At 33.5% G+C, this 17,571-nt stretch overlaps 1 protein-coding gene across 15 annotated transcripts in view; it reads right to left on the bottom strand.

Annotated features, from left to right (window-relative positions):
- The window catches only part of LOC119829966 (TLD domain-containing protein 2), a 77,962-nt gene that overhangs the window by 35,667 nt on the left and 24,724 nt on the right, over positions 1-17,571 (bottom strand). For 9 of the 15 annotated variants that reach the window (XM_038352721.1, XM_038352715.1, XM_038352725.1 and 6 more), the window contains exons 2-4: positions 14,529-15,201; positions 1,951-2,013; positions 1,170-1,267 (exon numbers count right to left, since the gene is read on the bottom strand). In XM_038352721.1, the coding sequence (XP_038208649.1) occupies positions 1,170-1,267; positions 1,951-2,013; positions 14,529-15,082 (715 nt within the window). In that variant the 5' untranslated portion in view covers positions 15,083-15,201. The remainder of the gene's footprint in view (positions 1-1,169; positions 1,268-1,950; positions 2,014-14,528; positions 15,202-17,571) is intronic. The other 6 variants (XM_038352728.1, XM_038352727.1, XM_038352723.1 and 3 more) reach the window with 3 other exon arrangements.

The raw sequence follows: 17,571 nt of genomic DNA, 5'->3' as shown, positions 1-17,571 counted from the left end.
TTTGGTTAACGGCATGACATCAGCGTCACATGCCTCCCTGAATAAATTCGTTACTCACGCGCAGTTTCATAAATCATCTTTGCATTAAATCGTGATAATTAAAATGAATATTCTGAAACGTCTGTCAGTATGTAAATAAACATCATAGACAAAGAGCTAGTAAAAAGTGAAAATTATATATAGAGCTTCAAACTTGGCTTAGTATGTACACCAACATAGATATTTTTGTTTTAAAGAAATCATTAATAAACTGAAATTATTCTTATTTAAACAATTATATTTATTAAAGTATAGAAAACATCAGACTTTTCTTAACAAAATCCCTTTTTTTCAACGAAAATCAAATGTGTTATATTCTTATATTTTTTGTCTGTGAGAAGGTATCAACTCCTTTTTACCGGCATTGCAGACTTTTAGTGGTTATAAAGGAGTACAGAGATAAAAATCTCAAAAGATATGTAGCACTGATAACCGACTTCTAAGGACTAAACCGGAGTCTGTCATTACATATTATTCTAGAGAAATATCCTGTTGAAATTTCAATCGTATCAATATCAATGCGAATGCAACGCATTTAAAATCATTCGGAAGCTTCAAGCCTATCACGCCAATTTTAAACAAATATTTTGGATAATTTTATTAATATAATTTACGTTACCGGGTACTAACTTTATGAGTGGCGTGTTTATTTATGAGACTGTGCCAGAATCCGCCTCATTCCGCGGCCGGCGATAACAAGTACCTACTGCTCCAGTGACATTGATATGAATAAATAAGAATTTTCCTATGTTTCAGTATAATAAACGAGTCTCGGGCCAGAGAGGAAGTTAAATTTATTTGTATAGCTGTGCGCTTTTGTACAGAGTTTCGAACTGAAGTAATGATTTATATGCTGTATAAATTATTATTCTGAGCTCCAATGGCATCAATGAATACAAACCTGAGCCAAGCAAATGTTTACAAAGTGAGATCATGATAACCATAAACAAATGGCAAATGTTTAAAATTTTACGATTATCTTGATTAAATAGGCGGGTAGTATTGATTTTCATGTACTTGCTTTGTAAACAACTAAAACAAATATTACAGAGTATTTTTTTCGAGAGTTTCTGAAATTAGTGGTGTTAAAGGCTAAATCATCACTTTTCGTTATACTAATTGATATTTACCTTTCTGTACAGCATCAAATCTTCCCTCGACCTTCGACCGTAGTGACTCCAGGTCAAAGGGTGGCGCGAATCCATGGTCCACTGAACGACTCTTCGACCTGAAACATACCATTATCAGTTAACATTCAGTGTTTACATTATTGCAGAACTAAAGTATGTTATTAGGTACCGATTTAGATTCATCTGAGCAAGATAAAAACCAAATCATAGATAAAACAAAAAAATTATATGGAACAATGTCAAAACCTAAAAAGATAGTACAGTGTTAACATAAACATTTACTTTGCCCACATATTTGCGTCATAAAATGAATAACACAATTATTTTAATATTATTTTGAAGTAATTTCGACTTGTAAATAAATGGGAGCAAGAGGTAAGTCATTAATTTAAAGTGCCGTCGCAGGCGCCACGAATCACGAGTAATGGTCCATGATGTTGATGTGCAAATTATTCAACTGTTAAATTTCGGGTGATTGCACGAATAATTGGCCAAAGTTAATACTAACGATCTAAATAACTTCCAAAGCATTGTTGACACAAATAAACATCTATCTTTACTTTCATATCCATCGAAATTACCAACTCTTATGATTTCAACAATTTTAATTAAATATTAGGTCAAACAACACTCACAAATATCTAGCACTAATAAAAAAAAGCGACAAACAGAAAATTAGCAGCATATAAATCTTAATGTGTACATTAACGATGCGAACCGCCTTCTTCACACTCGAGACTATTTTGTCGAGAAAATACAAAATAAATGAAATGAACGATACCTTTTGTATGATTGGTCGATGCTTTCGGCGCTTCTGGACAACTGCTGGGAAGCTCTTCTAGACCTGCATGCAACAAAACACAAGCTAATCACAGGCAGCGCATGCATGCACACATACTCAGATAATGAACAATTTTTTTATTAATGCAAAATAATGATGATACTTTGTAACAACAGACATACAATAGGGTCATAAAAATCGACCTTATGTATGGTTATAACGTGATTTATTCTGGATTGCTTAGTTTCAGAATTTTTATTCTGTCTGTCAATATCTGAGTAAGGGTACAAAAAAAATGAACAAGCTAACAAAGATTATCAATGATTAGCTCTTTTAAACAAGAGTAAAATGGCGTAGCAATATGAAAACTCATGCTACTAAAATTGTTTATAGCATTAAAATAAACAGTGTAAAAATATGTGCACTCGAGATTGAGCTAAGTGAAATTAAATTCGTGAAGATAATCGCTAGAAAAATGCTTCATATACCTAAGTGTAATAAACTACAGTTCATTGATTTATGCATTGATTACGAAATTTTACATTTTACGGTAATATTAAAAATGAATAAGCTCAACGCATGGTTTAAAGATGCGGAAGAACTATTTTCGAATGGTTCGTCTCATCCATCATGATCACAGTAATGGAAGCGAAAGCTAATATCATTTGAGCCTCAGATGTGTTACACGGTATAATAAATAATCTAAACTTTTCGAATATTACAATAATATAATTAATAACATTGAAAACAAACAAGAACTCGACATATGGATAATAAAAAAAAAATCTTCATTTACTGAGATTAATTTACTTATCAAGCAATAAATATTAATTAATTTTATTCCTTCATTGTACCTCATATAACATAGCAACTGTGTAGATAACGACCCATAATCACGATAAAATGAACTTATCACTAGAATCAATATTTTCGCTCCGCAGCTACTAGCTAGCCTAAATTATTAACAGTAATATATTTTGCCGCCGTACACAAGATATTCCATGATTAATAGCAGCTTTAACATGGAATAATAACAAACAAGATAGCACAATTTTGAATTACACATTACCAGCTAATTCTAAAGAAGTCTAACATGCTCAAATATTCTTTGATTATAAAATTGTCTATCACACTAACGTTTGCACTGGACTGCAGAGATTGTCCCTGTATGGTATTAATAAACTGATAAGTCGAATAGACCAATAAGATATTGAATCTATAATAATAATTATGCTTATATGCTTGGATTGTACATAAACTATGATATAAAAGCTATTAAGAGCTTGACCTAGCCCGACTCACAAAGTAGCCACTCAAGGAAGACCTACGTTGCTTCATTACGTCTTCGTTAAGCGAATTTTGTGCGCGAATGTGAAGAGATCTTGTTACATTGGAAGCCGCGCGAGCTAATCGCACAAGTGGTGGACGGAGGGCGCGTCCTTGACACTGGGCGTGACATTGCGCATATATATATTTTATACTGTATCTACTTTACCTACATTGTATCGCAAACATCTACCCTCTATTACATACAATATTTCCACTTTCACATTGAAAAAACATTATACTTTTTAACGTATCTTTGTTATGAACAAGTAACAATACTCGTAATGAAGTTATGACTGTTATTAATTTCTATTTGAACCTATGCATCATTTTAAGTGTTGTATTCGATGAATAATTTCAGCTACGAAATTATAAGCTGCTGTTTATTATAACGCGCACCTATTACAAATATACATAATACCAGATGCTGTTGTATTTAAAATATTGTAATTAACATAGTTCATTGAGAAATATAATCCCTGAGAAATTTTGAAAGAACAGAAAAATTTCAAAATTTCTAATTTATAAAGTATATCATTAATGCCATAAAACTAAAAATTAAATATAATCCCTATTTATATAAAAAAAAAACTCTGTCTTTCCTTCTTCACGTCTAAACCAGAGTCGATGGGAATGAAATATGATAATTTCAAATCCGAGAAAGTGCATAAGATAATTTTTACGTCAAGAAAGCGAACTGTGCGGTAAAATCCAAGTATGTCCTTATTTGCTTAGTTAAGCTAAACCGGGGGTGCGCAAAAGCTAAAGTACCTAACTAAAGTACTATTGCTTTCAATCACGTGGTACCCACTTAAAAGGATACATATATCATAATTGTGAAAGAGATCCATAAACAATCAATGATCAATAAAAAATAATGGCTGAATACAAATAGGTATACCTACACTACTTATAGTGGCATCGCATACAGTTCGACGGCCATTTGACACCAGTAGGGCAAACCATAGCAACTCTCGGAACTCTATTATCACACAGCTGAACAAACAGTTTCCCTTCCAGAGCCACACTTTCGCATTCATCGAGCGCCATGACCGTCAAACCAGTTGCACACTCAATAATACTGCAAGTTAAAGGCAGAGGACGCTGCGTTCGACGTAAATGAAATTTTATATATGTGTAAATGTCACATACCGACCGCATAATTGTCATGTTATTGCAAATATCTGTTTACATGGCTTGTAACGAGATAGGAGCGGATAATATAACTGCATATTAATAGCAGGTCCGACATAATACGAAACCAAGTTTCCTATTCCACGTAGCTACACGTATGGGAGATATGTAATGCATTGCATGCCAAGATCTATTATGCATTGATGTATTGGATACACGATGCATTATTAAATAAACAATAACAAGTCAATAAACTTCGGACACTGTTCATATGTGTTGTTTAATTCGAACATACATTGTCCATGTGAAAGTATCTTTGTACTGCAAAAAGAGCACGTATGTGTGCTTATAATAATTAAAAATAAAAATTTCAAAAACTTAATAATTAATTAGTTAAAAGATGAAATAACAAACCAGTACGCAATAAATGCAATATCAATAAAAGCCTGTCATAGTCGTAGTTGTAGATGTATGTAATTATAACAGAAAAAATGTAATAAATTTACGTTATAGCAATAGTATATTTAGAGCGCGATGACCACATCTCAGAAATAATTACACAACAATAATCAATTGCATGAGAAACATCATTATTCGATCAGCAGCACGCAACATTAAACACATAGAAAAAAATCATGTTATTTAATTCGTGTCGCTTGTACCAGCGACAGCAATTAAGTTCATTACTGAGACGTAAATAAAACAGCAGTTCCATGCCAATTGAAGCGATGTTCAGAGTTACTATAGACACTCGAGGAAGTTGGCACGATTACCGTATTGGATCTCAATCAAGCATTTATATGTTGTCAATAAGCAAAATGTACTCGGGTAATTGTTATCTGAGCAGATAATGGATTTAAGTGAGGAAGTGTTTAGTAACCTATTGAGGCGAGGTCGTTGGACCGCGCCGCTGCGGTTGCGAAACAGTATGGTGGCTACGCAGTACGAGCGCGAACGCATGTACATGTTACAAGCAAGACAGTTTGCCATTTCACAATTATTGAAGATAACGCACTGCATCTATCGATATTTCATTAAAACGAAAATTATAATATATATAAAGGCGTGAAGCAAAAAAAATTTACCCCTTTTTACGTAATCGCACAGATTGGTGGAGTATGAAATTTAGTATACTTATGGTAGTTCATTTATAGAGAACGACATTTTCTGAATAATGCATACAAATGGTGATTATATGGTGATTGAATATAAAAAACTTTACGTACAGAACTATGCGTTAAATACACACACATAAACACACATTTGTTTATAATGACAATGGTCGAATTTCGGTCACTGGGCAATCGCCCAAATTGATTACTTGTATGTGCATCCTGCGCTCATCCTTATTCAACAATTTCCATTTTTAAGGTAGTAATGTGTTTTATAAAAAATAAACAACATCTAAGTCCATATAAAATTTAAGCCCGTTCATAATGTACTTTGGTTGAAAAATATATATGCGCCCCGAATTTGTCACCCGCCCTTTGTTCCCTCTCCCACGTCGCACTTCAAAGCGCCATTTCATGTCGAGACAATGTGTATAGGTAGCTATCGATAGTATTTGCTTAGGTTTGCATATAGCTGATCGCAATTTAACCTACACTTTATTAGTAGGATACAAAATATGTAAGAATGTAATAATGTTTTTTATCAATCACACACGGATTCAGCACAAAATATGACTTGAATTAAGAAAAATTTTCAACAGGGGCTAGGAACAGCTAGGCTATTAATAAAAATACAGACAGCTGTGTCAGGCGATGCGATCTTATTGGTGCCATAATAAAAGACCCCTCCGATCTTTTAAACACTATCTGACGTATGAGCCAGTGCATATGAATAATTAAAGGTGAATTGTAATAACCATCAAGGTGGAACGTACAAGTGGTTGCGGGTCCATATTACGCGTGCCTACTCGTATACCTCGAAGATGCCGTAACATCGAATTACCAGCGCCAGTGTTGAAAGATGACAGACTACTTTAGATATTATTTTGAATGCAACGTAACTTTTGCAAAAACTAATTATTAGTGCGTGAGTAAGTGACATTAGTGGTAATGGTATTAACTGCTTCAATAAAATTATTATGTAAAGTGAAGAAACAGGTCGTTAAGAGTTAAGAAACTTTCCCATTATGCTTTCCGAAAGAATTAACCACTTTATTACGAAATAGTTCATGGATTTATTAAACTGTACGGATTTTAGTTATCAGTGCAGCTAGGTACATAATAATAGACTAATGTCTTAGTAAGTTATTAAGATTTGCAATGAGTTTTAAAATAAAATTACAACTGGAATAACACATAGGCAACTTTATATCTTACGCGGCGCTTTATTATATCTAACACGACTTACACGGGTGAGACCGCGTGGCGCAGTTAGTTATTTAATTTTTTTAAGAGTGAACAAGATAAGGTATAGATGTATATGGATACAGTAATTGACCCCAAACGCGTCGTTGTATTGCACAACCGACACATAAAGAAACTTAATGTACCACATTAATGCATCGCCATACAAAGGTGCATTAAATTATATAGTTTGCAAACTATTCAGAAACAGTCATACATTCAATTGTAAGTGCTCGACTGTGTAATAATCATTCAATCGTATGCTTGAAGCAAAGTACCAAAACATAATCGTGTGTGATGGAAGCATAAAGTTTACAAACTGACAAAGAGATGTGTCCTTATTTCTTTGTTCTTACTACGCGACGCTATGAAAGTTCCATTCATAAAAATATGAGTACATGTATGAATACGATTATTTACGATGTCTGAACGTTAATGTATGTGTGGATTAAATTAAATATGTAGTTGGAATTAGTGTAATTGGATATTGAGGCTCAAAGGACCAAATTGAATGGTTTTGCGGTGCATTCAACCGTAAACTAAAATTTACTACGCTCCAACTACTTACTGCCGATTAAATTTTGTTCACAAATAAAAATCTGAATAAACACAAATGATTCATACGAAAACGTTAATTGTTAGTTATTAGTAACAAAATACATTAAAATTGTAAAATACGATACGATACCAAAATTGCAACGGCAAAATTTTTACTGTGCAAGAAGACACGTTGTATGTCACAAAAAAATCTTGAATCCACTTTTTTACATTCATTATTAATGAAATCACTAGAACTTTTGATTGATCTTGCCAAAATGTAAATCAAAACACTGCAATTTTATCAACGTTCTCAAAAATGGCGGAGATTTCCCATTCAATCTACACGTCCGCCGATCGTATAAAACCACCGAAATTTTTGTATATTCTTCCAGTGTGTTCTAATACAGACTAATTTAAATTGTTGTATGTCATCTGTGTTCTGTGATATACTAAAATAATAAGGTAAATTTATTTTATATGAATTTTAGATTAACCCATGTTAAGGAAAATATTATATTGTGTAAGTCATATGACGTTTTCTGTTGACGTTGACGCATGATAAAGTTTTAAAGTTTCAATTTATTGTCACCAAGGCCCAGACCACAGTCATACCAAAAAATAATATAATAGAATAAATAATTAGAAATTTAAATACAATAATTAAAAAAACAAAAAGCAGTGGTGGCTCAGTGGTGAGAACCTCGGACTTCAAAATCGATAAGTCGAGTTTCGAGACCGAGCGAGTGTGCAGGAAATAAATTGTTCAAAACGGTGAAGACAACATTTTGAGAAAACCGGCATCTCCAAGAATCAAAATTTCGACGACATGTGACATCTGCAAACCGTGCGAAGTACGTCGGGTCAGCTAGTATATATTTTATGTAAAAACTAAACTGTATCCTCTATTGTAAGATTTATACGGTAAAAAAGGAGTAAATTGATATACGAAGGCTCACGTTTTTCAACAATCCTGACAAGATCTTAATCATTTTAGAAACTCAATATCAGAGAAGATAATCTTTAATATTATGATCTAATCGCTTTGTCTGAAAAACTATTTATCTAATCCTTTTCAGTCGTATTGTTCGTAGTATAAGTTCATAATAAGAGAACGATCGGTTATATTCCGGGCAAAATAAAACAAATCTCTATATAATAATACAATATTCATCTTATATATAAAATTCTCGTGTCACAATGTTAGTCTCTATACTCCTCCGAAACGGCTTGACCGATTCCTCTGAAATTTGGTAAGCATATTGGGTAGGTCTGAGAATCGGCTAACATCTATTTTTCATACCACTAAACGATAAGAGTAAGGCAGAACAGCGTTTGCCGGGTGCAGCTAGTTTTGATATAAATTATTCGACAACTCACAAATTCTATGAAAAATATAAGCAACCTGTAGACAATTGTTTTAATCAAACATTATAACGACATAAAGGGAACGGTGAATTTTTTTAATCTGGCGTCATATAACATAAAAAATTAGTCTCCTACTCCTATCAGTATGAAGTTTTTATCACAAGCGAGTGGCATTGACGAATGTCGCGAGGTACGCTCATCCATCAGCCGACTGCTAATTGCGGAGCTTCGCAATTAGTCCAGTGTCGTCCACAAACAAGCACAATTGATGGAACAGAGGGTAAATAAACATCTATTATAAATGTACTAATTTATAAACACGTTATTATTTTATTCTCGTACTTTAATCTCGACTCGGTATCTTCGTGCTGCCGATTATTATTGTAATCGGATATTTATTCTGAAATATTCTGAAGACACGTGAGTGATATTATCACTCTTAATTACTATAATTAATTTCAATATATTGTTAAAAATACATATAAGGTGTATTTGAACAGAAAAAAACAACTAAGTAACCAAGCAGTCATTTTATAATAATAATATAATTTACTTTAAGCTATATCCTGTATCATCTTAATACTACACCTGTTTCAATGATAGATTTTTTTATAAGGGCAGGTAAGCAGATAATCAGTCTCGTATGCCCTGCCACATCGGTACTTTAATTTATTGGAAGTCTCCACTGGGAATCGAACCCTAGACTAAACTGTTTCCACACCTCAATAGCAAGGAAGTCTTAAACTGAATTTATTTATTGCTACATGCATTCAGGCTCGCTGCAATATATAATCCAAAAATGTAGTAGCAACCAACTATTAAAATAATTTGTAGTCATTAAAATGTATACGTACAAATCTAATTATTTCCGGCAAGAGTTTAGAAGAAAATACATATACAATATTCACATAACGCAATCACTTCATACATCTCGTAACCAGTCCAGAATGCGGCCGTCCTTGTTCGAACCACATTGTGACCACACTCAGGCAAATGGGTCAACTTCTATCCGTATTTATTCGGAAGGAAGCATTTAATCTTGATATACAAGTATTCTGCTAATGGTTCCGCCTACTTCAAAGTGTTTATTGGCTTTATGTATAATAATTAATAAACCATATAAAATATATTCAATGAAAATCGTGCATACGGCGCTATCTTCCGCAAATACAACAGGTGCAATTCTATCACGATCGCTTCAAGCTCACAATAAAATATAAATATGTAGGTAAACATCAATAATCATATTTCATTTTACTAATTGCTCTAGACTCGTTTCCCGAGTTATCATAATTACTGCAACGGCAAAAAGTCACGTGAAAAAAACGAGTTATGTATTAATGACTTGCATTGTCCGTGCTGTTTAACATAGCACTAAAATGTGATATATTATATTGTTTTAAAATTGTAAATAGTGCATGTAATTGAATGCAAATATTTATTGCTGCGCCCTTGTTAGGTATTTTTCTATTGAAACAACATATAATTTCCAAGAACCAAATTGTTTTATTATGGTGACTAATTTCTTTCAAGTCTTTTCTTTTCAGTATTTGCCATAGAATGAATTTGATTCATATAACAAAGAAAATACCTAAATCAATACGATACATATCCATACTCCAGTTAAAATCCTACCTATACAATAAATAATATGAAATGGAAAATATTCGAATGGCGAGGCACAATGGGGCTTCGATGTAAGCGACACTTAGAAAGGATTTATGATACGAATGCTTCGCTCTGATAGCCGCTGTTTGTAACAAAGTATTTCAAGGTGTGGTTCGGCTTACGTTTTATTGTAATACTTTCAAAGGATCCTACGAAACGCAAATATTGGCGATCTCACACCAGTAATCGAAATGAAAATAAATAATCGTCTTCAACACATAATATTACCTATGTATTTAGAAAAAATGTGTCTATAAATTTTAAGTTTAGGTGAAGGTAATACAATTGTTGACATTACAATTAAACGATTAAATTGTTTTCAATTACAAGAATGTTCAAGATGTGGGAGAAGTTTTATAATTTATTTATATTAATCATTTATACTTAAAATTTTAATGATATAATAAGTAGGCAATGATAGACAACGATACATCAAACAATTGTGTTTTACTGTTAAATAAACTGGCAGTATATATAGCACACAAATTCGGCCTAGTGTCTATGTTTGAACATTATAAACCTCTCATTGATTGTCTGGGTCACGCAAGTAATAAGTTGGAGCTAGCGCATGAAATATTTTAGTCTTACCTATAATAATAATAAAAAAGAAACATAAATACAGCAACCAGAAGGAAAATAAAAGATCATTTAGAAGACAGCAATGTTTAACAGGAACTATAACATTACGTCCGTCATCGCGGCCGGACAGAAATAATTTCTCTTTCGCGACGTATACGTCAGTATTATATTTTACAATCGCAGCGCAGACAAAATATATTATCATCAGAGGCACGTATGAGGCGTACACTTCGTCTGCTAATGTTTTACAATAATAATAACTAAAGATTTAGTTAGGACGTGAATGTATCGTGGAGGCGGGGCTGGCTGATGGCCAAGCGTTGGTAAACATAAGGAATTCTATTTTGTAAACACGCATAATCGCGCTTGCACAATCGTAAACAGTGTAATAGCACAATACTAGGATTAAGGAAAGGATTGACTGAATTATGAAACATATTATAATTAACGTTACAGCTGTAAACAGTTAGCAGGTACGTGACCTACGTAACGTCGCTATACATAGTGATTCACTATAGATACGTCGATGATGACTAATTTTTTTATAAAAGCATGTTATAAATAATATTAAATCTCTTTCTCCGTATTTACTCAACAATTAAATCTATAAATAGAACGTCTATGTAAAATTAAATAAAAATATTCATATTTTTCAACTGTACAATCACAATTGCTATAACCTCCTTGGTGTAACGGTAAATAGTTGACCTATTGTTCATACATTGACCTAAACACAAGGTTATAACAACAGTCCTAAAGGTGGATTAGAAGCGAATATATTAAGCCCTATTGCTATACATCGCGTGGGCTTCCTTAAGCTCCTTTTATTAAGACCAGCTTAAAATTAATCTATTTAAAATAAAAATAGAACGATTTCACAGTTGTTTATATAATTTGCATAAACATAGATGAGTTGATTATATGGAGACCTATAATTTTTAAGTCATAATAAAGGACAATTTAGAATTAAAACAACTATTGCATAATGTTAAATGTTGTTTCCTTTAAAATAAATAAAGTGGCATATTTATGTGATAATTCATAATAATAAAGAATAAAAGCAATGCATTTATATTAGCATTACTTTTATTCTTAACTAGGAACTAGAACTAAACTAGGATGATGCTTGTTGCTTACATAGGTACCTACGTCAAAATGACTAGCGACGCGGTTGCCGAAGAAAAATGAAAGCAATAAAATAAAACTTACAATAAGTGTCACGTAAATTTTTAAAACAGACAAGATGATGTGAATAGGTATAGAAGAACAAAGGAAAAGGTGAACGTACGATAGCGGAAATAAATGGAGGCCACATTATGATGAAATCATTGTGAGTTGTGACGTAGCAACACCATGAAGTAACTGCAACTCACATAAAACTTTTCAACGCTCACTATCATTTATGAATACGAACGTAATCGATCGTTATCGCCCACCGCGCATAAATAATTCAATAATAAATATCCGAACTTTATTTGGTTTAATATTTGCGGAAATGATTTTTACAAGTGGGCGTCGCTTTATGCAAATCGCGAGCAAATATGCTAAGATTATGATACGCTTTCGACCTTCACTAAGCTGAGTAATCCGGATTTAATATGAATAAAATCATATTGAGTCAGTGTTTTATGATAGTAAAATATTTTCTTTAATATGATTAATTAAATATGTGAGTTCTGAGGGGTAGCATTGGAAAATAACCGATTTGAGGTGTTGCGTTTAAGGAATAAATAACATTCGCTAGTGTAAAATAAAGCATGACCCAACTACCTACCACCCATACGAACGTTACCTTCTATATCATTTTATTGCAATCAAGTAGGAGAGGAAGAAGAGAGAGAAGGTAAGGATATAGTGTTTCCGTGACTAAAAGTAACAATAGTACGTGATAGCCATAAGGAGACAGTAAATGATTCAAGGTGAAAATATCGTGTTTTGCAAATTACACGAATACCCTCGTTAAAACGCCGGACACGTTTTAGTCGAAGGCGTCCAAAGAAATCGTGAACCAGCTAAATTTAATATAACATAGTGCTAATAGAATTCGAAGATGGATCCAAGTCATTAATTCAAATAAATAATATTGTTTAGTTACTTGTTATCTACAATGTGTATCTCCGTTTATTCGGAACATAAAAATACGATGTAAAACTATTTGTATTGACACAATTCTAACACGATAACTATTCATATGACAGTAAACAAACGTAAACTTATAACATCAAGAAATGTCACGTCAGATGTCTCATACATTGCGTGTCATTTGGAACACGGAACAATTTTAGGTACATAGATATTGCTTAAAAGAATTATCGCAGTATCAAATAAACATAATCGTATGTGTACGTCGGTTATGAAACATGCGTGAATTATGTTAACTGGTAGGTATTAATTCGTAACATTATCGAGAGAAGAGAACCCACTCCTAACGTCTATAGTTTAAACAAGAGTGAAAGTCGATACACTGTGTCGATTGAAGACGGAATTTATCCAAAATAACTTATAAATTGTTAATACGTGCTAGACCAAGTTTAAATAGGAGGTAAGAGCTTTCAAATAAAAGAAAATCGGTTCACCCAGTAATAAGCTATGGGGTAACAAACACGAAATACATTCGAATTGATAATCTCCTCCTTCTTTTTTTTGAAGTCGGTTGATAAAATAAATAAATGTATCAAAATTGCCCAAGTTCGATTCGCGTCGCAATCTAACAATTATTTATGGATAAAAATATTAATCATAACTACATATTATCCGAAACCAATCTCGGGTTTCTAAATAAGTGCGAATGTTTGTTTGTTGGTTTGTTCGACCGATTTTATGATATGGTTTATGATCTATTGGGATAGTTATTAGTTACTTTTTATTGCTGTGAAGGAGATGCTTCACATTCCCAAATGAAATTGCCACTGACAACGCAATCGAAGCCGCTGACAGAAAGCTATGTATATACATACATATATAATCATGAACTTTAAAACTCACTCACACTCCTAATTAAAGCAGCCTTTCAAAAGAATTAGCTTGTAATTTTTTTATTGCGAATAAAAATAGACAAAAAACATCGTTTGTTAGAAAATGTATTTAGAATTGTAAATAATATACTGAAATAGATAAATATACTGTTTGTGAAATAATTAAAAATAAAAGTGAAATAGTATAAAGCAAAATCATGTCAAAACTTAATATACTGCACATACTTTTCCACAAATCATTAGAAAGTGATATAAATCATCACAAATCAGTAACAACATTTAAAACATACATAAGTTATTAAAACAACATGTAAGGTAGGTAAATTTAAAAATTATTAGCCACGAAAGCGCTGAGATACCCTATACTTAAATATTGTAAATAAAACCGACTATTGAGTAAACGCTAGGTCAAGGGGATCTAGTTTTATGGTACATGTATGTATTTCCATTCTAGTCCCATATGCATTATATACACTCAACCCTACAGAAATGTGAATGAATCATACATTATTCACGAGAGATTCTTTCTAGAAATGCATCGTGGCTTATGAAGTTTATTTTAAGTGAATAAATAGCTTATATAATTGATTTGCATTTTGAAATCAATAAAAACTTCCGCTTTACAAAATATAGGTACCTGTTTTTTAACATGTTGTCTGGAACAAAAACATTCCACCAAGAGGGCCGCTTTTGCCGTATATAAATCGATGGTTCGCCTTCTTCATCTGTATCATTACCACCGGATTTTCGTCTCTTTTTACGTTCGAGTTGCAATCGTGCTGCCCAAGACCGTCTTCTGCCTTTTTCACTGGGTCCGTAGCCGTCAGTACCAACGGGCACGGCCAGCGAGGCGCGGCGGGGCATATCCGGTGAGGGACCGTCAAATTCGGTGAGTTTTCTGTATCTCTCGGCAAACGTTGCATCCGAAGCCCTGCGCCCATTTGACACGGATGGCGAAGGCTTATTTAAAATCACTAGTTCGACGAAAGCTTCATCGTCGTCTGGATCAGGATTGAAAGGTTCGTCGCTGAAGCGTCTTGGGGTTTCATCGACTGCCTCTTGCAAGCTGGCTAGGGGCAAACTCGGCCGATGTGCGCGCAAGCCGCGAGGCAATCGATTCGGACGGCCCTGCAGCCGAGCCAACGCCAAAGGGACCGGCGACTCAGTTAATGTCGGCTCACTGCCACTCATTTTGGATGTCTCACTGGCACTCACTGGTCACTGATACTGAACGTTATGTAGTACGATAGTTAGCCATTTACGAAAAACATTTTTCTCGGCTACGATTTCAAACTTACTAGTAAATAAACCTGTAATGTTCAATAACTTATTTTAACTCACTTTTTATATAATTGTTTCACGCGCGCATTCCTGTTCTATTATATTCAGCTAATAAGAATCGGCAAAAATAATGTGTTATTTATTTTAGACCACAGCAAAGGTCTTAACTATAACGCTTGTACCTTGACATTAGCCTTAAGAGCATAGTATTGTGCTACAACCTGTTTTAATAATATGGTGTCGCATCCATAAGTTGCATTTTGATGTTTTATATGATCGAGATAATTAAGAGTTCTGATATACTTACATTAAAGATTAGATAGAGATTTCAGACAACAAAATTAGAAATTGTATTCGTTAACAGTTTGTCGTCTCAATCAAATAACTTGTAAATAGAAAACATCTATATAAATGTATCCGATGACTCAATTGGTTGTCTAGTAAATATTAACTGGTAGTATCATAGTTAACAAGTATAGGTGCCATATAAGCAGGTGCAGCTTTCGTAACTGCATAGTCGTCATCGCGCGGCTCGCTCCGGGGAAAGTTGCCACCGACTCGTAAATAGCTGTCTCACGCTACTACGGTCGATTTCATTATCATTTCTGTGCGAACCTTTGGTGAACTTATAGACCTCAACAAATTTAAAAAATGGTCCTATAACTTTTGTTAATAACCCAACCACTTCTGACGTAGAAATTGGTCCGTTGTATGACATGTGCTCGCTTAAAATAGCTAGAAAAACAATCAGTTGTTGCGTCCAACGTATTCTATCAAGGTCGCGCTTCAATTCAGTTTATTAATTGACACTCGTTGAGTTTATAAAGCGCATTCATTATAATAAATATTTACTACTATTAATTACCGAGCCAATGAACTACGCGCAGCAACGTACCACACAGCCAATCAATACAAGTAATTAATTACATCATCATATGTGCCGTTTAGTGTAATCCATGATTATACCTGCCACACGTGAAATATCGTATAAGATAGTTGAGACGTTTTATTGATTAGAAAGTTACAAATGACAGCTTGCAATCGATAAATCCAAGTCAAGGAGAGCAAAACGTAGTTTGTCTTTTATTAAGCAAAAAAGTGGCTACTTGTGATGTGTGTAAGGCAAGCAACATAGTTACGTCAATCAACCGTCGGCGTCGCGGGAAATGACCAATGTCGTTGAAGAGTGGCCTTACTTTGCTCCGATGTGCCCCTGCGATAGACTTTAAAGGTTTCATAGATCTCATAGTTCAAACATAGCATTACGCAGATCGCTGGTAATTCGATACAAACTATGTTGGCAATTGAATATGGAATAGTCGTGAAAAAGTTAAACGATGATTGATGAATGACTCGATTCAATGAACGACATAAAACAACATTAAAACGCAATTGAATCTTTTGATGTACTCGGATGTTTACAGTTTTTACAAATTAAAGATTTTTGCAATCGTTGATTTGATAAAGAGTCGATCGAATCCATCACTTTTACATTAGATTTCTATTAATATTGCAGTCTGGAATTTTCCGTTTCTAATACAACTATTATATATCTATCTATATTATATTAAATTCGCATCATACTACACGTGCACTTTGTACCAAATTCATTCAGTTTATTTTTTCAATATAACGAATAACTTCTATCAAATCTGACTACAGAAAATTAAATTAACACTTCAGAAGTAAATCAAACGAATCGTTATAAAACCGCAAGTTTGCGGCGAGCTGGTTGGCGGCCGGCGGCCTGCCTTTTCAATGAGCGGTCTTGGAGTAAAATTATAATGGTCGTCTTATGTATGCCTGTACACGACAACGCCGATATTCCGAGTAGACAAATCATTTAGAAACGTTACGCAGCTTACGGTAATGGCCTGTCTGACGATAAAGCACGCACAATGGATTGTAAATGTTGTGCTGTTCCATACTTAACTCACGTTGCAACTACGCATTAAAATAAAAACACATACTTATATAATTTTTATAACGTTCACTATTTTCAAGGTTTCTTACGTAGACCTAGAAAAGTTGTTTTTATTATTCTTTCACAATGTTGTGTTTGCTAAATTAATTTCAGTTTTCCAGCCAATTTTTGTTTCAAGGTCGTTGTCGTCTACACGTTGTGACTTTACACATACATATACAGTTAAAAATAGTTTCATCACATCTTGTTAAAGTCGCAACAACGCAAATATATAATGATACAATTCAGCATAAACCTGATTATTTCAACTTAACAAACTGTATAACAAAAAACATTTCATATCGTGACTGCTTTTTGTTTGTCGAGCTACTTTAAATCGTCATGACGTTCATAAAATAAATTAAGAACTCTGAGATAAATCAACATCAAAAAGAAAAATAAAAAAGCAATACTTTTATGTACCACAGCTGTTACT

This window comes from Zerene cesonia, chromosome 11 (assembly GCF_012273895.1).
Source record: "Zerene cesonia ecotype Mississippi chromosome 11, Zerene_cesonia_1.1, whole genome shotgun sequence".
In the NCBI taxonomy this organism is placed as follows: Eukaryota; Metazoa; Arthropoda; class Insecta; order Lepidoptera; family Pieridae; genus Zerene; species Zerene cesonia.
The sequence above is the reverse complement of the archived record's forward strand: the minus strand, read 5'-3'. Positions and strand labels throughout refer to the sequence as shown.